The sequence below is a fragment of the Onychostruthus taczanowskii genome, unplaced genomic scaffold (assembly GCF_017590055.1).
Source record: "Onychostruthus taczanowskii isolate IOZ18803 unplaced genomic scaffold, ASM1759005v1 scaffold18, whole genome shotgun sequence".
Classification (NCBI taxonomy): domain Eukaryota; kingdom Metazoa; phylum Chordata; class Aves; order Passeriformes; family Passeridae; genus Onychostruthus; species Onychostruthus taczanowskii.
The window spans coordinates 6,919,583-6,940,225 of record NW_024499017.1 but is presented as its reverse complement, the minus strand read 5'-3'; the positions used below and the strand labels follow the sequence as shown (position 1 = coordinate 6,940,225).

General features: G+C 57.6%; 4 protein-coding genes, 1 long non-coding RNA gene and 1 other non-coding gene across 9 annotated transcripts in view; 3 read left to right on the top strand and 3 right to left on the bottom strand.

Moving 5' to 3' along the window:
* ATP6V0D1 (ATPase H+ transporting V0 subunit d1) overlaps window positions 1-2,931 on the bottom strand; it is a 34,632-nt gene extending 31,701 nt beyond the window's left edge. The window contains exon 1 of the mRNA XM_041400408.1: window positions 2,743-2,931. Coding sequence (XP_041256342.1) covers window positions 2,743-2,872 — 130 coding nt within the window. The 5' untranslated portion in view covers window positions 2,873-2,931. The remainder of the gene's footprint in view (window positions 1-2,742) is intronic.
* Window positions 2,932-2,974: 43 nt separating this feature from the next.
* Window positions 2,975-4,069, top strand: LOC121333763. Its single transcript, XR_005952359.1, has 3 exons — window positions 2,975-3,209; window positions 3,296-3,386; window positions 3,756-4,069. It is a non-coding gene; the product is annotated as an uncharacterized LOC121333763 (long non-coding RNA).
* Window positions 4,070-4,072: 3 nt separating this feature from the next.
* LOC121333762 (agouti related neuropeptide) lies at window positions 4,073-7,290 on the bottom strand. Of its 2 annotated transcripts, XM_041400410.1 has the most exons (4): window positions 6,196-7,290; window positions 5,189-5,388; window positions 4,851-4,945; window positions 4,073-4,264 (listed from the first exon to the last, which is right to left on the bottom strand). In XM_041400410.1, exons 2-4 carry the CDS (start codon window positions 5,370-5,372, stop codon window positions 4,073-4,075), a joined length of 471 nt encoding a protein of 156 aa, XP_041256344.1. In that variant the 5' UTR covers window positions 5,373-5,388; window positions 6,196-7,290. The 2 variants fall into 2 exon arrangements, with proteins under 2 accessions (XP_041256344.1, XP_041256343.1); XM_041400409.1 differs by having other exon boundaries at window positions 5,189-7,290.
* A 776-nt stretch (window positions 7,291-8,066) lies between these two features.
* On the top strand, window positions 8,067-13,447 carry LOC121333760 (SNF-related serine/threonine-protein kinase-like). Of its 2 annotated transcripts, none has more exons than XM_041400406.1 (6): window positions 8,067-8,168; window positions 8,985-9,607; window positions 11,036-11,177; window positions 11,347-11,559; window positions 11,661-11,798; window positions 11,946-13,447. In XM_041400406.1, the coding sequence occupies exons 2-6, from the start codon at window positions 9,019-9,021 to the stop codon at window positions 12,784-12,786; spliced, it is 1,923 nt and encodes a 640-aa protein (XP_041256340.1). In that variant the 5' UTR covers window positions 8,067-8,168; window positions 8,985-9,018; the 3' UTR covers window positions 12,787-13,447. The 2 variants fall into 2 exon arrangements, with proteins under 2 accessions (XP_041256340.1, XP_041256341.1); XM_041400407.1 differs by having other exon boundaries at window positions 8,078-8,130.
* Window positions 13,448-14,083: 636 nt separating this feature from the next.
* On the bottom strand, window positions 14,084-14,156 carry TRNAK-UUU. Its single transcript has one exon. It is a non-coding gene; the product is annotated as a tRNA-Lys (tRNA).
* Window positions 14,157-14,834: 678 nt separating this feature from the next.
* Window positions 14,835-18,909, top strand: SETD6 (SET domain containing 6, protein lysine methyltransferase). 2 transcript variants are annotated; one of them, XM_041400988.1, is made up of 9 exons: window positions 14,835-15,323; window positions 15,447-15,545; window positions 15,631-15,775; window positions 16,281-16,422; window positions 16,715-16,909; window positions 17,050-17,173; window positions 17,427-17,604; window positions 17,777-17,919; window positions 18,418-18,909. In XM_041400988.1, exons 1-9 carry the CDS (start codon window positions 15,297-15,299, stop codon window positions 18,727-18,729), a joined length of 1,365 nt encoding a protein of 454 aa, XP_041256922.1. In that variant the 5' UTR covers window positions 14,835-15,296; the 3' UTR covers window positions 18,730-18,909. The 2 variants fall into 2 exon arrangements, with proteins under 2 accessions (XP_041256922.1, XP_041256921.1); XM_041400987.1 differs by having other exon boundaries at window positions 14,836-15,323; window positions 17,424-17,604.
* The last annotated feature ends 1,734 nt before the right edge of the window (window positions 18,910-20,643 follow it).

Here is a 20,643-nt window from a genome sequence, read left to right as displayed (position 1 = left end):
CAATCTTTTGACAGTAGAAATCTGGGTGACTCCTAAGTTTGGCTGCCCCAGACAGATTCCACTTAGGCACAGATCCATGCTCACCGCACTGGAGCAGGGGAAAGCAGCTCCAGGTCCTTCACTGACACCTTGTGTCAGAAGCAGGAACTGGATACAACAGCGACCACCAGGCCGGTTCCAAATGCTCCCAGCTCATCTGTACTGCACAGGGCTGAGGAACAACCTGAGCACCAGGGCTTTTGGAGCTGAAAGAAGGGATTAAACGTGTTATTGCTAAAGGGTTTAAAAGAAAGCTTAAACCAAAACAGCTCTCGCACACACATCCTCAGTTCATGTTTTTCTGCACTTCTTATGGCCAGCTCAGGAGCCTGCCTGACACAGACAGCCCGTTTGGCTCTCTGTTTCTGACTCAGCAATGGAGAGCCCGGGTCAGATTACCTTGTGATCAGACCAGCAGAGACAACAGGGGATCATGCAGAAAAGCACGATTTCCTCCCTTCCAGCAGCACTAAACTGCCAGCTGAAGTCTTGAAACAGACAAGTCAGTCCCTTTATGCTTCCAGACTGATCTGGGCACACCAGAGGGAGCAGCATTTCAGACCTGGAAGCACAATGTCCTCCAAGCAGCCAGATACCCATTTCCCAGAGCCAGACCCAGAACAGCCTTGGTCCTTCAGGCTTTCTCTGTGGCCAAGGCAACCACTTGCTCCAGGACTGGGACTAACTGCAGAGCCAGACATGTGAGAGGCAGCAGCAAGGACTAAACAGAGAGCAGAGAAGAATGTATCAGTAATTTGTGCCCCAGTACTTATTTTGGCTGCTAATACATCAGCCACTGCCTGGATTTAGGGCAGAAGAACATCTGGGAGGGAAAGAAACATGTTAAAAGTTAGTGGAGCACAGAAAACAAATATTGAAATGAGAAAATCAGCACTAAAAGGACAGAGGAAAGAAATTGTTTGACTAGAGACCTACATAAGTAATAAAGAACAATTCTCCTTTGAAGAAAAATCCCTCTCCAAAAGGGCACGGCGAGCCAAGTGAAGGAGTAACAAGATGGGCAGTGAATTTGGAAGAGCCTTCAGGTTCTGAATGAAGCGTGACCAAGAGCAGCTGCCACCACCAGAGAGCTGCTGGGGACAGAACAGCAACAATCCCATGACAAACATACGGGAACTCCAACGTGACTCATTCCAAACGCAGCCAACACCATCCAAGGGAGAACTGGGCTCAAGCAGCTTGCTTCAGAAACTGAGAGAAAAGAGAAGCTCCAAGCACAGAAAGACTCCAAAGAGGAAGTTATCTGCAGGAAAGGTGAAAAAGTCACAGTTCAGGGCGTGCTGAGACTTGTGACTACCAAGAGAGCAGAAGTCACTCCCACTGCTCTCCTTCAGGCTCCACAGCAGGAACGACAGCGACTGCTGCAAGCAAAGAGCTGCAAAAAAAAGAGAAGTGGAAAAAGAGATTCTGTCCTGAGTAAAAATATACTGGGGATTTTTAAGATAGAGACTGGGGCACAACACAGCACTCTGTTCCCATTCTATTGTTAACCTACATCCAGGGTTCAGCTGGCCAGGGATTCATCTAAACTGTCAATGCCAATTAACCACTCAGCAATGATTGTCTAGATAAAACTGATGCTTAACTCATTTTTTTAGAAGAAAAAATTATCCAATAATTATAGTTCCACTGATCAAAACAACCAACATCTCTGGATACGTGTGTTTCTAGTTTATTTCAAGACAGGCCTAGTTTTAATCTTTGTGATTTGTGGTCCAGGTTCTGTACACTAAGGAGTGAAAACTGCTAAGCAGGTCACTGATCAGAGGAACAGTTCAGCACCAACTGATTAAGACAATGATCACAGGTGATCACAGAATTGCAGAATAGTTTGGTTTGGAAGGGACCTTCAAAGGCCATGTAGTCTTGCAATGAGCAGGGATATCTTCAGCTAGCTGACTTTGTTTAGAGTTCCATCCAACCCGGCCGTGAATGTTTTCAATAATGGGGCACCCACCACCTCTCTGCACAACCTGTGCCAGTGTTTCACCACCCCCACAACTAAAAAAGAAATCCTGACAGCTCTGCAAGTTTGCACACACTGATCTAGAAAAAAAAGATGATGGCTGGAAATCAGAATTAGCCTCGAAAGACATCACCAAATCAGAGGCAACAGATAATTCACTGGTGAATTTACTCATCTGTGCAGTAGATTTCTTTTCCACTAGTGACCTTTCAATAACAGCCAGTACTTTCCTAGTGTCCTGATCTCCTTAAACACTAATAATGGACATCACGGATCTTAGATTATACCAATAACCTTATTCCAGGCCTTAAAAGGCTTCCTGCCTGTCAAGGCACAAACATGTCTCACCAGCAACGCCTGTCAAAACCCACCAGGCTCCCAAAAGCCGCAGGTACAGCTACACGGCCACCTCAAGAAAGCAGTGGGAGCCCAAGTTCCCTCACAGCACTGCATCAGCTGCTGCAATCACACGGCCGGGCCGACCGGGAACCTGAGTCAGCTGAGGGCCAGTACGGGACACCGACTGCGCCCGCAGCCACGGGGTAAAGCGGGAACAGCTCCTCATAAACGCCGCTATCGGCTCTTTTCCCCACTGCCAGGCAGCCCCTCCGCACAGCCCCCCACCATCTCCCCTCAGCCCACAGCCCGGACATTCCCCTCAGGATGGCGGGGGGGGGGGCTGTTCCCGCTTGCCTCAGGCCTCCACCGCTACTCACCCTCCAGGCTCTCGCACTGCACCAGGTTCACGTAGTCGCCTTGCCGGAGTACCCCCGCTTTAAAGCCGCGCACCAGCCCCTCCAGGTACCCGTTATCCACGTTGAAATAGAGCTCCGGGAAACACGACATGGCGGCAGCGACAGGCGGCAGCGTACCGCCCGCCGCCTCACGTGACTGGCGGCGGGTCACGTGGCCGCGGCCCCTTCCCGGCAGCCAGCGCGGGGCGGGAAGGGCCTGAGGCGATGGCGGCCGCCATGAGCCCGCGCCCGTGCTCCGCCTGCCCGGCGCCAAGCGTGAGCCCCCCTCACTCCACCGTGAGCGGTACAGGCACAAGGAGGATGCACACGTAAAGTTCGCGGTGTCGCCTACTGCTGAGACAGCACTTCTGTTAGTCAGGAAATACCTAGCCGGTTAAAGGGCTTTGCCAGCAGCTGCTCTGCGCAAAAATGAAATAGTTTTGTTCGAGGTAAAGGTGTTGCAAAATGTGGGGTATGTCAAGGTTATATTAAGGCAAGATGTTCTTTGATGTAAGACCTCGGTGTACTTTTAAAGCTATTGGGAAGAAGGGAGACCTAACCAGTGGAGCAGGCAGCAGCGAGCACCCCTCACTCCAGAATGTCCCAGAACAAGCTTTAAGGATGGAGTAAGTCAAGATGGTGATGTGTGTCTACATGTATGTTGTTAACCTGGCGAGATACTCCAGGTCCATGTATCCTATGGCTGAGCTGTCTTCATTTTAACACTAACAATCACACTGCAGGGTCAAAAAGACCCGGTTGAGATGAAGGTCTTTTCCCTGAGCATGAGTAGAAGGTATCTGGAGTAATGCGATTTCTATGGAAATTACTAACCAATCTTATCAGAGGGGCTGTGCTCAGGAATTCACTAACCCTGAACTTCTCTGTGTAAATAATGGCACAGAAAGCCTGGCGGGGTGTGCTGGGTTTGTGGAGTAGCACCGAGCAGCCAGGCTGGGGCAGCTCTGAAATCAATCATCGATGTCTCTCTGCAGTGTGCCATTATCGGCTCGGGGCACACCGAGGAGCGAGCCCGACTTTGTGGGTAACAGCAGCATAGCCAGAACATCACCTGGGGTGCCCTGCTGCTGAAACTGCACTTTTGGATCCAGGAAAGGCACATCAGGTTTGCCCTGGGGTGTGGACGCTGCCCGGCTGTGCGCAGCCCACCCTCACCTCGCTGCCACCCCAGGAGAGCCCGAGACGCCTCGCACCGTTCCCACTCTGCAGTGGCTTTTGCAAAGGGCTGGTTTATTGGAGCTGCAGAGGAGGAGGCGCACACAGGGGCGAGCAGCTGGCAGCCCCTGGGGCGCTAGTTCTTGCCGCAGGGGAAGCCGGTGCTGATTTTCCTGCAGTAGCAGAAGGCGTTGAAGAAGCGGCAGTAGCAGGTGGCACAGGGGTCACAGCAGGGGATCTGGTGGCCCAGGCAGGACTCCAGGAGCCGGACACAGCGGCGGGGGGAGCGCTCCTCTCGGCCCTCAGCTTGCAGTTCTGTGGATGATGCCTGCAGGGGAGACAGGAGGAAGAGGAGGGGAAGAGGTGGTCCTGGGCTGCTGTGCCAGCAATAAAGAACTGCGTGGGAGAGAGCCAAGAGTGGCTGCTGAAGCTTGGCATTGCTTCTGTCGTGTTCAACTCCGGGCTCTATTTTCTGTTGGAAATCACTGCTGAGCACTGTGCACTCTGCAGGCATTGGTGTCTCAAGGCCTTGCTGCACACGTTTACTTCGGAGCGCAGCCTGAACTTGAGCGAACGGTGCTGTGTTTTCTGCCCGAACAGAGGCTCCAGGGGCTGAGCCAGGCAACACAGGGCACTGCCCACCGAGCTCCTGCTCTGCAGAGGCTTCCTGGGCTGCACTTGACGTTAATTAAATGGATTACAGGAGCACAGCCTTGGACCACTCTCCTTTGAGTGCTGGAGCCCCTTGCAGGTCAGAGCAGCCTCAGCTAATCCCAGTTCCTCAGGTGATGGACAGGTAGCCCCATCCCAGGCAGCACCAGCTCCAGACCCCCAGCCCCAGGGACACAGAGAAGGCTGCTGTGGCCTGAGGCCGCCCTGCTCTTAGGGCTGTCTGTAAGCTCAGGGAGCCATACCTGTGGTTCCAGCAGGCTGCCTCTCTGCACAAGGTCATCATCAGCTTCATGGACCCCCAGGGCCATCTGCTCAAACCCCAGCCTTGGGAGAACTCCTGCGAGATACAGAGAGACTGGACCAGGAGGCTGCTGGAGGGTCAGCTCTGATTCTTCTCCCTTTGCTCGTGCGTCCCCACAAAAAAAAGACCCCGCTCCCTGCGGGCTGCCAAGCCGCTGTCACTAGCCAGGGCCAGGAGAAGCTGTGCTGCTTTAAGGGCATCCCCAGTTCAGTTTTGGCCGTGGGTTTCCCAGCGAGCAGCCGGTGGGGTCAGTGGCGCGCAGGCGGCGCCGGGACTCACCTGCCGGCTCCGCAGACGCCTCCTTCCCTTTCCGCTGCGGGCCGGCCGGGCGGGCTCTGTCCACCCGCTCCAGCCCGCCGCTCGCCCTCTGCAGGTGCCCACAGCTGAGGTCAGCAGTCCTGAGATCCAGGACAGCCTGGATCCCCTGCAGCAGCCCACAGCACAGCAGCAGCACGTTCAGCATGGTCCTGGGGGGAAACCTGTGCAGAGGGGGCTGGCCAGCATCAGCCCGCCTGCTGGCAGCCTGGCCTGTCCCCTCCACTGCCATCGTCCCCCGCCACCCCGAGAAGTGCCATGTCAGCAAGGTGCAGCCTCTGCCAGCACAGCTACCACTCCCAGCTGTTTGTTCCCTTGGACTTGAGAGCCTTTTTTTGGGTCCACAGACACCTGGGAGCAGGAGCCCCCAAAGCTCTGTCATGTGCTGTGGGGTATTCCACATGTAGGCACATTCATGATCTCCCCACAGAAAGGGGAGACCAACAGAGAATGGACTGAGATTTGATCTTTTTTGTGTCAGTTCAGGTTCTGCCCCACACACAGCAGCCACCAGACCATTGAGGTGCACAGTGTGTGGCCAAAACATCTGACATGGCTCCTGACAGGCTCCGAGCCTGGAAGTGCCACTAGAATCTGAGTGCTGGGCAGGGAGATGGACCACAGCACACACAGCTGGGGACAGGAGAAGCTGCAGGGCCAGGCTGTGGGCTTTGGGGGCCTGAAGGCTCTAAAAAGTAGGTGATCTCTTAGGGAGCAAAAGTAAAGGAGCCAGGAGGTGGTATCCACCCAATGTCAGCCAAATCCTTGGAAACCCTGTGCCTGCTGCTTGGGCAGCCTTGAGGTTCCAAACCTGGCTCCAGCAGCCCAGTGCTGGCCACTCCTCATCTCCCCATCCCACAAAACCACCCAGCTCTTTGCTGGGAGAGACCCCTCTGCACTGTGGGGAGCCCCACAGCCATGGGCATCACATCCCACACGCTCCCAGGACCCTTCCCATGGTAAGCACTGACCTCTCCCAGCAGAGAGGGGATTGCTGTCCGCTGCTCCACTGAGCTCGCTGGAAGCGCCGCTACCGCCCTCTGCCTCAGTGTCCTCCTCCCCACATGTTTACTGGGATTTATATCAGCTTTTCATTAATTAAGTGCTGTGGCCACATGACTTCGCTAACTACCAGGTAGGTGGGAGTCTCTGGAAAACGGGCTTTGTCTGGATGGAGAGGCAGCCAGTGGGGTGATGCATGGGAGGGGGGACTCCTGCCTTGTGCCTTGCACAGCTGCAGGAAGGAACAGATCCCTGTTAGCTCCAAACTCCCAGGTTTTTTGGAAGTGATCCACGCTGCCCTTGCAGCCCACTTCCCTTTCCAGCACCAAACCTGAGGAGACATCTCCTAGTTCCCAAATACAGATATAACAGGGCTACAACCTCCTCACCAAAACCATGCCAAGCCTGACTGGTTTTCAAAGGGAAAGTTGCCTATCTTGGTCTCCCAGCAAGCATCCACTCATAGTGCAGAGCCTCCAGAAGTCCTCCAGCTCCTGACCACAAACCATCTGCAGATTCTCCAGACTTCCACCTGTGCTAACTGCATCTCTTACTCATGTCTTATTTGGAAAACCTGCATCTCCCCAGAGCCAGGCTCCTTTGGGGAACAGTTGTGGCCTTGAATGGCTTCAGCCCTGCAAGGAATTGGGGGAATAAGACACAACAGGAAGAGTTCAGCAGGCTCTGACATCCCCAGGCTCTGCCTTCTCCAGGCTGTTCCTAGACCAGGAGGACCCCCAGGCTTCCCAGCACATCCTCAGCAGAGCACGAGCCCCTGCTCCTGGCTGCAGCACCACCTCTGGGGGTATTTCCAGGCATCCTCTGCTCCTACATCCCCTGTCCTGGCGTGGTCTGATTCCTGCTGCATTTGAGGGACAGGCTGAGCAGGCACAGGACCAGTGAGGAGCTCATCTGCCATGTGTCATTCTCCAGCTGTGTGGCTGCAGTAAACACTCAGCACCCATCTGTGTCCCCCAACGCACAACACCCAGTGAGGATCCCCTGCCACGGCACCTGGATGCCTCCTGCACCCCGCATGCCTGGAGAGAGTCATCCTGGATGAGGAGCAGGTTTGGCAGCCCCTTCCATTCCTGAGGCCCAGCTGGGTGCCGAGTGTCCCATCCAGCCGCAGCTCCTCCATTGCTGAGCCCTGGGGGGCCCGGGTGCTTGGTGCTGGCTGCCGGTCCCCGCGGACAGCAGCCCCCGCACGGCGCCCTCAGCGCAGCTCATTAGGGCCTGTTTCCAGCCGGCGGGGCCGCGGGCCGGGACTTCTGGGAAGGCATTAGCGGGAACGAGGGCGGCCGCGCTGAGAGCTTTTTAATCTGCCCGAGCAACATCTGCTTTGTGCGCATCCCGATGGCCAGTAACGAGCTAAATGAGGCGGCCGGCCGCTCGCCGGGCCGCTTCCAGGAAAAGACGGGCTTAAAGCGAGGGGGAAAGGGGGGCCAGGGCTGCGCTCCCGGCTCAGTGGCTCAGGCTCCAGCGAGAGAGGGAGCGGGTGATGGGGTGGGTTAGTGGCACAGCAGAGATGCCCATGAGCGGGCATCCCGGGCAGGAGCCCCCAGCGGTGGGACCCTCCGGAGACAAGCCCGGGCTGGGGGCTCTCCCTCTCCTCCTGGAAGCATGCAGGCAGGCGGGCGGCTCATTTAGCTCATCACCAGCCCTCGTTACCGCTGAGGCCAGCCGAGTCCCCGCTACCCCAAACAGGCAGGAACGAGCCGGGCCGCGGCAGCTGCCGGACTCAGCGGTGCCCGGGGGCTGCCTCTCCGGAGGTGCGATGAGCATCGCCCCGGCTCGGCCCGCCGGGCCGGGCCCTTTAAGGCGCGATCCCGGAGCCGCCCTGACGTCAGCGGGGCGGGCGCGCCCGGGCACCGCAGCCCCGGCGGTCGCAGCTCCGCGCCCCAGTGAGTGCGGCTCCGCCGGGGCGCACCGGGTGACAGGGGTGGGTATCGGGCTGCCCGGGGCGCTAGAGGGGGAGCACGGGGGTGCCCAGGGTGCTGAGGTCTGGAGGTGAGGGCATGGGGGTGGCACGGATGTTGGGGATTGGAGAAGGGGATACGGGAGTGACAGGAGCGTTGGAGACCTAAAGGTTGGCGCTATGGGGGTGGCCCGGAGTGCTGGGCACTGGAGATGGAGGTGTGGGGGTGCCCAGAGTGCTGGGTAGTGGAGGTGAGCATATTGGGGTGGCCAGGATGCCGAATACCTGGAGGTTGGTATTGTTGGGGTGCTCAGGATGCTGGGGTCGGGGAGTACGGGGTGACAGGGGTGCTGGCGATTTGGAGGTAGGGGTATGAAGTGCTCAGGCTGCTGGGATCCAGGAGATGGAGTATGGGGCTGCTTAGGGTAATGAGGGACTGGAGGCAGGAGTATTGGGGTGCTCAGAGTGCTGTAGGTTCTGGACACCTGGAGGAGAGGGCATCAGGATGTCCTGGGGTGCTGGGAAGTAGAGGCATGTATCGGGATGTCCAGGATGCTGGGAACTGAAAGGGAGGTGTTGGAGTGCTCAAGATGCTGGGGATTATGGGGTGCCCTAGGAGATGGAAGAATTGAGATTTCCAGAGTACTATGAACTGGAGATGGGGATATAGGTGGGGGTCTACATCCCGGGATGGGGACTTGGGGGTAGAGTGTCAGGGGTACCCAGGCTGCTGGGGACCTGATGTCCTGGCAGTGCTGGTGTCAGCGGTGCTGGGGGACCTGGTGTTTGGGGCACCCCGTCCCTCACCCCACATTGCTCAGCATCTCCTCCATCCCTCAGCGCCTGATGCCCGTCCCCACCTGACGGCACCGCCATGGCCGGGGCACAGGGCTGCGGCGAGGGCAAGATCGCGGGGCTGTACGACCTGGAGCGCACGCTGGGCAAGGGCCACTTCGCAGTGGTGAAGCTGGCCCGGCACGTCTTCACTGGGCAGCGCGTGGCCGTCAAGGTGATCGACAAGAGCAAGCTGGCGGGAGAGGCGGCGGGGCAGCTCCTGCAGGAGGTGCGCTGCATGAAGCTGGTGCAGCACCCCAACGTGGTGCGCCTCTACGAGGTCATCGACACCCACGCCAAGCTCTACCTCATCCTGGAGCTGGGCGACGGCGGGGACATGTTTGACCACATCATGCGGCACGAGGGCGGCCTGGCCGAGCCGCGCGCCAAGCACTACTTTGCCCAGATCGTCCATGCCATCTCCTACTGCCACAAGCTCCACGTGGTGCACCGTGACCTCAAGCCCGAGAACGTGGTCTTCTTCCAGGAGCAAGGGGTGGTCAAACTCACCGACTTTGGCTTCAGCAACCGCTTCCAGCCTGGCAAGATGCTCACCACCAGCTGCGGCTCCCTGGCCTACTCGGCACCAGAGATCCTGCTTGGGGATGAGTACGATGCCCCGGCTGTTGGTAAGGGCTGAGGGGGGCCCTGAGGACCCGCCTCCCTCCTGTCCCTTGCCTGGAGCACGGTCCTGCCAGCTGGGTACCACCTCCCACTTGGCCCCTTACACTAGGAGCATACAGTGACACTGCTGTCCCTGCAAGGAGCAAGCCTGTGCCTTGGGTGCTTGGCTGCCTGGCCCTGCCCTGGCACAGCGGGGTCTTCCCTGCGGAGACCATCCCGGCATCCACAGAGATCCCACAGAGTGATGGTTGCCAGAGAAGGGAAAAAGCCCAAGCAGGCTGTGAGCCTGGCGTGGCAGCCGCCAGGAGAAGCAGTGTGAGAATACAGCTGCCAGCAATCTGGCGCTGGTGGTTATTTGGCGGGGCGAGGCAGGAAGGAAATCTGCTCGGGATGCTGCTCTTTGGGCGGAGGAGCTCCGAAAGTTTCCTTTGCTCCATCCCCACCCTGAAAACCACTTCCTTCCCATGGCTCGCAGTGCTTTTCCTCCCCTGGTGCAGGGGAGGTGCAGGGGTCTGGGGAGACTGTCCGAGGGCACAGGGAGCTGGGCTGGGGGCTCCAAGAAGCTCTGCCGTGACAGAGTGGACGTGGGAGGGAAGCAGGATCCGAGCTGGCTGGCTGGCTGGAATTAGGGCAGGAGGATTTAGCAAAGCAAAACACGAGCCCTTAAAGGCAAAAGCCCAGCGTTGGCTCAGGGAAAGGCGGATCCTGAGTTGAGAACAGGGATAGCTTATGGAGGCGGTAGAAAAATAAGCTGGTGGCGCTGCAAAGGGAAATGAAGAGAGAAAACTGACGCAGATGAGAAATTTTCGAACACTCGACTTAAGCAGCTGAAGGTATTAACGGAGCGCCCCAGGGCGTGCTCAGCATCCTAAACCAGCACATCTGCAGGAATTTGTGTGCTGGGCAGGAGGAGCCAGTGAAGATGCTTCTGGCTCCATCCCTGTCCCCAGGACAGGGCAGCAATCCTGCTGCAGCTGGTCCCTATGCAGCTGGAGAGCCTAGATCAGTGCTATGTCCCTCTCCGATTGCTGTAGAGTCTCCTAAAGCACAGCCCAGTGTCAGGATGGTTGTGGTGGGGTTTGGGAATCAGGAAGCTGAGGAATGACATGAAACAGTGCCTTGGGGGGTGTGTGACTGGGGAGAGTGGAGAGGTGGGGCAGAGCTCAGGACTGGCCTTCCTGTCCCTACCTGAACAAGGTGATAACACCTCAACTGCTTTGGTGAAGTCCCTTGAGACCTGTTTTGATGGGAAGGTCCTTCCCTGCCTTGGTGGAGTATGGTCCCCCTGTCCATGGGGCAAGACCTGGGGGCTGTTACTTCCAAGGAACATCCCAGTGAGCACTGGTGGGGCAGCCTCTCCCAGGGTCCCTGGGGCGGGGAATCTCCTGGGCCATGGTGAGTGCAACCTGAACTGCTGCTGCTGCTTCTTGCAGACATCTGGAGCCTAGGAGTCATCCTCTACATGCTGGTGTGTGGCCACCCCCCCTTCCAGGAGGCCAACGACAGCGAGACCCTCACCATGATCATGGACTGCCGCTACACCATCCCCCCGCACGTCTCGGCACAGTGCGCTGAGTGAGCACCACCCCCTCACTGTACCCCCCAGACCCCAACTTGCTGCCCCCAGGGTGGGTGCCCCAGGCCTGGCAGATGCCTGGGAGCTGAGGTGGGAAGAGCGGGCAAAGCCGCTTGCTTTGGGATTCACACAGTGCTGCGGGGCTGCAACGTCACTCCTTTCCCCCAGTCTCATCTCCAGGATGCTGCAGCGGGACCCGAAGCAGCGAGCGTCCCTGGAGCAGATCGAGGGCCACGCGTGGCTGCAGGGGGTGGACCCGTCCCCTGCCAGCCGCTCCCTGCTGCCCCTCACCTCCCACAAGCGCGTGTCTGAGGAGGAGCACGAGATCATCCTCCAGGCCATGACGTGCGGGAACATCGCGGATCGGGACACCATCCAGGAGTGAGTGATGGGATGCGGGGCTGGGAGCCCCACTGAGGGGCTCTGGGGGTCCCTCCGAGCACGGTCCTTGTGTGCTGCTGCAACTCCCTGGTCCCACACAGGGCGCTGGAAGCCGACCGCTACAACCACATCACGGCCACGTATTTCCTGCTGGCAGAGAGGATGCTGCGGGAGAAGCAGGAGAAGCAGGGCCACCGCCTCAGTCTCGTTTACAACCTGGCCAAGGAGGTACAGAGCAGGTGAGCCCCCTGCTGCCCCCATCCTGTGTCACCCTCCCCAGCATCCTGAGTCCCCAGTGCAGGGTCTTGGCCGGTCCCCTGTCCTTTTCCTTGTCACAGCCTTTGTGATGCCCAGCTGGGTACTGACACGTCTCTCCCCTTCCTCAGGCCAAACTTGTCAGACACATTTGGCTCTGTGGGCAGCGCCGGCAGCCTCCTGCCCTTCACGGAGATAGGTGGCCTCGCCGGGGGGTCCCGGCTGCCCCCTGGAGGGGACATCGGCGGCCGGCAGCCCATGGGGACCCTGCTGAAGGTCCCTGCCGTTGACACCGCCATCACCAAGAGCACCCCGGCCCTGCAGCAGATCTGTGAGGAGGAAGAGGAGGACGAGGAGGAGGAGGAGAGGCCCAGCACAATGGAGAGGAAGAGCAGCTCTCTGAACCAGGAGCAGATGCGAGCCTTCCTGCGTGCCCACCGCCCGCCCGGCCGCGGGGAGGTCTGGGGGCCGGGGGTTGAGCTGGGGGGCCGGGGCGGGCGCTCGGGGACGGCCTGGGCTGGGAAGGGAGTGAGTGGGGGCCGGGGTCCCCCCGTGCCGCGGGGAAGTGGAGGTGAGCCCCTAAGGAGGGAGGAGGACACAGAGCCTGGGGGCTCCTCAGCAGAGTTCCCCAAGGAAAGGGGAGCCATCCTGTCACCCCAGAGCAGCTCAGCTGAAGTTCCCCAGGTACTGGGGGCAGAGACAACTCCTGCCACCCTCCCAAGTCCTGCAGACACGTCCCCCGGGCAGGGGGAGCAGATCAGCCCGGCCCAGCAGTCGGCGGAGAGCTCAGGCCCTGAAGGGGGCGCAGAGAGTGTGATCAAGCTGGACCCGGGCAAGAGCAAGGGGGGCAGCCTGCGGGACAGGCTCCTGCAGTTCCCGCTCTGCGAGAAAGCCCTGGCCTTCAAACTCCGGCCGGGCTCCAAGGAGAGCCTCTTATCTCTGGGGCAGTTCAACTGCTGCCACGTCATTTAATGCCCCGGGACTGGCCCTGCTGTGGGGACTGGGAGGGTGCCCACTCCCCTGCCTTTGGTCCGTCGTGGCTGTGGGGCTAGCGGGTGGCACGGTGTCCTGCTTTGTCACCCGCGGTGGCCACCCTGCCAGCACCCTCCCCTGGAGCCCGCTGTGACAGCCCATCCCCCGGACAGGCCTGCCCAGGGTGAAGCAGACTGGGGTCCATCCCAGCACTGGCCAGTGTGTCCCCAGAGCTCTGGGACAGCTCCGTGACCCTGCCGGAATGGGATGGACCACGACACTTTTTTAACTACTAGAAATAATTTTTTTAAATAGTCTATTTTAATGTAATTAAATAGAGATTGCTATATCCCCCCCAGACCCCTCAGTGCCCCAGCCCCACAGTGTGCATGGCCCGGGGCTGGGCTGTCCTGCCTGCAGCCCCCCCACCAGCCCCAGCCAGGGCCAGGCACAGCCTGCCCCGTGACCCCAGGCTGTCCCCTGGGCCCTCCCTGCAAATAAGCTTCCTATTTATTATCTCTTTGTTTTCTTGCTGGCAAGAAATGAATGACGACGGAGCATGGGCCGGAGCTCGGCCTGAGCCATGGCACATGCGCCTGGAAGGATCGGAGCCGCCGGGAAGCAAAGTTTGTCAGGACAATAAAATAAGCTCGTGGGTTGATGTGGGTGCAGTGTCATTGCAAAAACATCGCTCTGCCCCCTGTCAGGGGGCCAGGGATGGCTTCCCTGCCACCAGGGGTGGCTTTTAGGGACCATCTGCCTGAGCTGGGTGGGCAGGGGCCCAGAATGGAGCTCAGGGCAGTAAGGACAGGGATGATGAACACCCAAAGGTGAGAGAAGGCCTGGGCATGCCAGGAGGCAAGTGGAGGGTGCTGCACATCCCCTTGAGAGTCAACCACAGTCCCAGGGTGCCCCCAAGAGTTTTCCCCACTCAGCCTGGAGCCATCCCTGAGCCCCCAGTTTCAAGCCCAGGCTGGGCTTCCTTCCCTCCAGCTCTGATGTTCCTTTTCTATCCATCCTCCTTCTCCCTCCTTTCAGGTGTACCCATGATAGCTCCTTTGTCTGTCCTCACCATCCAACATGAGATCTCCCTGAGTATTGGGTGGTTGGAAGAACAGAGCAATGCTGTGTGGGTGTCAGGTGGGATGGAGCCAGCTCTGAACAGCTTGGGGAGTTGGTGACAGGAAAAGGAGGGGGTGCCCTGGGGACCCTGCAGACCCCACAGGGGCCCCAGCAGCAAGAGGGATGCTGCTCCTGCCCACAGGCTCCCTTTCTTGGTCCTAAAGGATAAAGCCACCGCCTGAACAGGGGCTTGAACCCTGGACCCTCAGATTAAAAGTCTGATGCTCTCCCAGCTGAGCTATCCAGGCTCACTTTGGGGCTCTGGGGTGCAGCTCTGCCACCGGCGGGGGGGACCCCGCTTTCCTCAGCATTGCAGGGACACTGGGGCACCCACTTCGATATTCCCACTCCCACGCCACCCCAGCTGCCAGCGCAGGCCAGGCCGAAGCCGGGTTCTGGGAATCTCACCGGGCACCGAGCAGGCTCAGGGACGCGCGGCAGGGAGGAGCGGGATGCTGCGGGAGCGGCTCTGGAACTGCGCCGCTCCCGAGGGAGGCGGGAGGGCCCCGCCGGGGCAGCGGCGGCCGCGGGGGCTGCGGCCGAGCAGGCTCCGAGCTCCGCTCCGGGCTGCAGCAGCCTCGGCTCCAACCCGAGCCCCGGCGGCGCTTCCGCAGGAGGGAGCCCCGGGGGCTCTGCGTTACCGAGACACGGAGCCGCGGAGGGCACCTACAGCTGCCAGCCCTCATATTCTATTGCCCTTCCTCCCCGTTCTTCAGGAGGGGACCCTCTGCCCCACAGGAGCTCACCCGGCCAGCCAGCCCTGCCAGCTCGGAAGGGACAGACGATGACAGCCGAACCCAGCTGCAGACGGGGTGGGGGAGCCCCAGGGACACCCCGCACAGAGCCCCGTGGGGCCTCTTCAAACGCCTCGTGCGCACTAATTGGCTTCATTAGGGCAGCCCCCGTCCTGCAGGGGCTGGGGACAGCACTAATGAGCGGGGGAACGGCCCTGGAGGGGAGATCAGAGCCCGTACCTACGGTGGGAGTCCGTGAGGTGTCGACTGAACAAGAGCACAAGCTTCATTACGCTGATTAATTAGAGCTTTTACCCACGCCTGGAGCTGTGAGCGCACCGGTGCGCGGCCCCTCGGCAGCCCCCCGAGTGCTGGACACACCCGCAGACAGACAGGCGGTGGTCCCTGGCTCCCACAGAGAGGCACCATGCGGAGCTCAGAGCCTTCAGGGAGGGGCTCGGAGCCGGACCCCGCAGACACGGACTGCGAGGCCCCCCGCGCAGGAGGCTCCCGGGCGCGTTTCCGCCGCTGCTCCCCCGACCTTTTCTGTCCCTTTTTGGCCACCGTTAGCCCGGCCCATGGGGGCGGAGCTCCCGCCCACGCGGAAGGGCCCGACCGGGACCACGTGGTGCGGGACCACGTGTTGGCAGTGTCATGGCGTCGGCGCCCAAGAGGTTCAAGGTGCGGGGGAAGCCGGGGGCTCCCGGGCCGCCGGGGACACAGCGGCTCTTGGGACGGCGGCGCTGACGGGATCCGCGATCGGCCTCACGGCTCCTTCCCCTTCACCCCATGTTCCATCCACAGGCGGCGGTCGAGAGCGGCGCCCAGGGCAAGAGTAGTGCCGAGCCCCTCTCCGGGTTCCTGGCGTGGTGCGGGCGGGCCGGGGTGGAGCTGAACCCCAAGGTGAGGCACCGCGGGCCGGCCCGGGCCTGCCCTAGGTCCGCCCTGGTGCCTTCGCTCCGCCCCTCACCGCTCCCTCCGGCCCCAGGTCCGCCTGAGCAGGGAGGGCGCGGTGGCGGGGTACGGCATGCTGGCCGCCGAGGAGCTGCAGCCGGGGGAGCTGCTGTTCACCATCCCTCGCACGGCGCTGCTGTCCCAGCACACCACCTCCATCCACGCGCTCCTGCAGGAAGGTGAGTGCAAGCTTCTTGTGGCGCTCGAGTCTGCTGTACCTTTTAAAGGAGTAAATGGGTCTGTGGTAAAGCCTCGGGTTTCTGATTTGCGCAGGATGCTGTAGGGCTGTTTGATGCCAGGTAGGAAGGGAGGGGGCTGGGCATCCCCTCACTTCCCCAAGAGCTGTGCTGGACAGGGAGAAAAGTCCATCAGTGCAACATCTCCAAGTTCTAACTGACAGGCACCTGTACGATGCTGCTTTCCTTGAAGAACTGGTAAGAAAAAGAACAGTTCCTTGGTTCCTGAAGGCACAGAGCCTCAGGCCGAGGAGGACAAGGCTGTGGGGCCTGGCAGAGCTCATCTGTAACTCCAGAGAAGCCAGTTCTGGTTCAGCTCAGGACAAACCAGAATAAAAGCTCAACCCTGGTCTCCAGGCTGAAGACAGGCATGGAGGCTTGTCCTATAAGGTTTTGGCTCTGAACCACAGAACAATTAAGGTTTTCTCCATCCTCTCTGCTTCTGTAGCCCAGGAGTCCCTGCAGAGCCAGTCTGGTTGGGTCCCTCTCCTGCTGGCCTTGCTCCACGAGTACACAGCCAGCAACTCCCACTGGCAGCCGTACTTCTCCCTCTGGCAGGGCTTCCGGAGCCTGGACCACCCCATGTTCTGGTAAGGTGAAAGCAGGGGGGCTTGGGGAGGCTCAGTCTTACAGCTGAAGGCAGGCACAGGCCAGGGGCTGTTGTCCTGGGAAGGGAGGTGGTCCTGCTGGGTAACAACTCACTGCTCAAGCCCTTTGCTGGCACTGGCCAGAGCCTGAGGGGCCCTCCTGGAGTTACAGTACAGGCAGAGCTACAGAACACGGACCTGGAGAGCAGGGGGAAGCTGAGATTTTAAAGGAGGAAGAAGTTTATACCCCTTGGCACTAGTACAGATGGAGAAGAAGCTGTTTTTCTTCTAACAGGCCTCAAGAAGAGCGAATAAGGCTCCTGCAGGGCACAGGCATCCCAGAAGCTGTGGACAAGGATCTAGCTAACATCCAGCTGGAGTACAACTCCATCATCTTGCCTTTCATGGAGACCCACCCCGACATCTTTGACCCCAAACTGCACACTCTGGAGTTGTATAAGGAGCTGGTGGCATTTGTCATGGCTTACAGGTGAGAAGTAAGGGCTTTGATCCAGCAAGCAGCACGGACAAGGAAGGAGTACAGGCTGTTAGAGGCTGCAGCTGCACAAGAATCTGAGTGTAAGGTGAAGCTTGCCCTGTGCAGCCGTGTGTACCACTGGCTTGTCTTAGCTTTCAGGAACCTTTGGAGGAGGAAGAAGAAGATGAGAAGGGGCCCAATCCTCCCATGATGGTGCCTGTAGCAGATATTTTGAATCACGTGGCCAACCACAATGCCAACCTGGAATACTCTCCAGTGAGTGCAAAGCTGCTGTACCAGGCATTGTCACAGCTTGGTTCTGTTTTAATAAGACATTTGGGAACGGGGGCACAGCAAGGTGGAGTCTCAGCCCAGGGCAGCAAGTCTGGCCTGGATCTCGTTAAAACAAAGCCCTGCTGCATGTTTGGTTAGGAGGAGCTCGGGGCCATCTGACTCTCTGAAAGCCCCCGACGAGCAGTCGGTTCAGCACAGCTCAGATGCTCTCCTCTCCTCTCCCTGCTTGCAGCAGTGTCTGAGGATGGTTACAACGCAGCCCGTGAGGAAAGGACAGGAGATCTTCAACACGTACGGGCAGATGGCCAACTGGCAGCTGCTGCACATGTACGGCTTCGCAGAGCCCTACCCCGGCAACAGCCACGACACGGCCGACATCCAGATGGTGACACTGCGCAGGGCGGCGCTGCAGCGTGAGTGCCACCAGCCCCTCTGGGACAGGGAGCTCTGTGCAGCAGGGATGACATGAAAACCAGGGGGTGGGGCCAGGCCTTGGTTTTCTGCCTCCTTTTTCCCCTTCTCCGTTCACGCTCCCCCCTCTGCTGCTGTCCTGGCTGTGTTCACAGCTTGCTGCCTTCAAAACAGGTGCCAAAAGTGAAGCGCAGCAGCAGCTGGTCTCAGAGCAGTGGGACTTCTTGTGCCAGCTGGAGATGGTGGGGGAGGAAGGTGCCTTTGTGCTTGGCTGGGATGAGGTGCTGACAGAGGAAGAGCTGTCCATGACCCTCAAGGTAAGAATGGCCAGAAGAACTGCAGAAGGGGGCAGAGAGTGCAGCTGGGCAAATCAGCAGTGCAGAATGGCTCAGTGAAGGGACGAGCACCTGAAGGCAGTTTGGCACTAACAGTCCTGTGTGAACAGCAGTAGGGGCCTGTGGCTGCCCAGCTCCCAGGTGCTGTTAAGTCATCATCCTCTCCTGAAGTAGCCATCCAGTGTGTACTCACATGTCTTGAATGGCTCCATGGCTACTGCTGTTCTAGAAAGCTGTCACAACTTTGTAGGTGACAGCTGAGATGCTTTACCAGACTTGCCAATACTCAGATTTACTGTTTTAACGTTCTTCTAACCCACAGTTACTTACACTTGGGTATCTAAGCTTGTTTTAGTCTCTTAGCTTTAGCACAGCTGAGGAATAACTCACCTGCTCCACGTGGCTCTTCTGTTCTACAGAGGAGAAAGCCTGATGTACTCACACTGCCAGTGACTTATCCCTTTGCCTGGGTCACTACAGGTGCTCTGCATGTCAGAAGAAGAATTCAAGGAGTATAAAGAGCAAGATGGCTGGGAAGATGACAGTGACGAAGAGGAAAACTCCACCCTTTCAAATGAGGCCCTCTCCAGACTTAAAACCCCTTGCAAGAAGCTCCTTTATGACAGTGTGCTGCTGACCCTGGAGTCCTATGGGGCAGACCTGAAAGCAGAGCAGGACGTGCTAAATAACAAGGAGGCTTACGAGAAACTGAGCCGAAGGGAGCAGCAAGCGCTGCACGTGCGCTACGGACAGAAGAGGATCTTGCATCAGCTGCTAGAGCTGGTTCAGTAGAAACCTCAGTGCCCCTGGCCAGGCCCTGGCTGGGGCTGATCCTGAGGGAAAGGTCAGCCTCTGGCCATCTCTTCTGTAGCACAGAGGACAGATGGCAAGACTGACTGCGGGTCCACTTGTCCCTCATACAGCACATGGATTTTTAGCTACCTCTACATAAAGAAGTATCTTCACAGCACAAAGGTGGTTTTGAGTGGCCTTATTGCACCATGAGAGCTCTGCAGCACAAATACCACCTTTTCCCAGAGGCCTTAAGAAACCCCAGCCATCTTAATGGCTGTTTTAGAAAGGCACACATACACTGCCAGAGCAGCAGAGGATTCTCTCATTCAGCATCAGAAGTTTATGGCAAAACCTGTTCCTTATCCAGATTAAGAGGGCAGAAATCCTGCTGGTAGCTCTTATTTTAGAGAGGTTCAGAGTAAGTATCTGGCAGGGGGACCTGCTAACACCAAACTCTTCACCTGTACATATTTTATGTTGAACATGTTCAAGAGTACAAGCCCATCTAGCTGGTCTTCATGTAGGCTCAGTGTAACAAATACTTCCTTTTATTTCCACAAAAGGTATTTCTGTGTGGGCTTGAGACTACTCTGGAGGAGCACTGTCACAGTTCCACAGTGGCTGCAAGCTGAGTATTTGATATACACCCTCTGCTTGTTGCAGTTCTACCCTGAACCCGCTTTGGTTTTGCATGACAAAACACTGATGGTTGACAGGTCAAGCTCTATTTAATAAAAATGAGTTGTCTTACCCAGCCCATGCTCTCTCCTTCAACAGGGTGTGAAGCCCCATCTAAGTGCAGGGGGATTGTTGCTGCTGCTGCAGTTAAAAAAGTATTGCAGAAAGCAAAAGCCACGCTGCACTCATGACAAAGCTCAGCTGCAGCCCTGCCTGCAGTGCTTGGGGACAGGATGGTTTAACAGTGCTGAGGGGAGCTTGTTCTGGTTTCCTAGATGGGACAACAGTGAATTTGAGCAGGATCTCACACAACTGCCACTATCCTTCATAGAGACATTGTTAAAACTGCTGTTCTGTTATTCTGTGTCTCCAAAGTAATCATATTGGAAAATGTACATGTCAGAGGAGTGTTACGTTTTGTATCTTGCTTAAAGTTTGGGGTTTGGGTTAAAACTTGTTTTTTAGATATGCACATAGTTGGTGATGACAAAAGCATATAAAAGGTTTGAACCTATAACAAGAGTTTGTTACACCTACTGTTTGTGATTGTTTGCCTGCATGGGCATTGGAAGTTCCACCTCATTGGAGAAGGGCATTTTGAGAACTTCACTCTTAAGAATGTATTTTTGGATCATGGGGAAAGCTTGGAAAGGATTCATTTCCTAAGAAGCTGATTATGTGGTGGCCTTTTTATCTGTAAGAGAATTGGGGAAAATGGCCTCATAATGGATCCTGCAATCAATGTTACTTTGTTGCCAGGAAGGAAAATGGGGCAAAGTACCAGATGCTGATCTGTTCTTTGCACTGCAGAATAATGATAAGGCTTGGAAGGAATGTGGATGGATGACAGCAGACTCTCATGTTCTAGCACTAGAGAAATAAAAAGGAAGTGTAATGAAGAGAATGAGGTGGAGAAGAGAAAGGAAAGAGGAAATGAGATCAGAAAAGGGATGGTAAATCTGGCAGATTGCTGTGATAGTTGGAAGGGCAGGAGGTAATGTAAGGAAATCAGATTTCAACTGCTAAATTCTCATCTAGTAGGAAAAATTCAACATAGTTACTGTAAGCAGAACAGGCACTGGAAACAAATGCCCACAGAAGCCAGGGCACAGGTAATGCTCAAAGATGGGAGGCTCCACAAGTAGGAGCTTGACTGCTTACACTCAACTGGGATTTAGACCAAGAGGCAGCTGAGAGGTCCAGAGAATCCCCAAAAGAACTCCTGGTCACAGT

Bases quoted from the DNA above. Each gene is read 5' to 3' on its own strand.
- LOC121333762 (XM_041400409.1), bottom strand. From the start codon at position 5,771: ATGTTTTGGCCACACACTGTGCACCTCAATGGTCTGGTGGCTGCTGTG. The intron at 4,946-5,188 runs GTGAGTCCCGGC...TGTATCTCGCAG, and splicing joins GGCGTCTGCGGAGCCGGCAG to GAGTTCTCCCAAGGCTGGGG. The intron at 4,265-4,850 runs GTATGGCTCCCT...TCTCCCCTGCAG, and splicing joins GCAGCCTGCTGGAACCACAG to GCATCATCCACAGAACTGCA.
- LOC121333760 (XM_041400406.1), top strand. From the start codon at position 9,019: ATGGCCGGGGCACAGGGCTGCGGCGAGGGCAAGATCGCGGGGCTGTAC. The intron at 11,560-11,660 runs GTGAGTGATGGG...GGTCCCACACAG, and splicing joins GATCGGGACACCATCCAGGA to GGCGCTGGAAGCCGACCGCT. The intron at 11,799-11,945 runs GTGAGCCCCCTG...CCCCTTCCTCAG, and splicing joins GCCAAGGAGGTACAGAGCAG to GCCAAACTTGTCAGACACAT.
- SETD6 (XM_041400987.1), top strand. From the start codon at position 15,297: ATGGCGTCGGCGCCCAAGAGGTTCAAG. The intron at 15,776-16,280 runs GTGAGTGCAAGC...CTGCTTCTGTAG, and splicing joins CCACGCGCTCCTGCAGGAAG to CCCAGGAGTCCCTGCAGAGC. The intron at 17,920-18,417 runs GTAAGAATGGCC...GGGTCACTACAG, and splicing joins AGCTGTCCATGACCCTCAAG to GTGCTCTGCATGTCAGAAGA.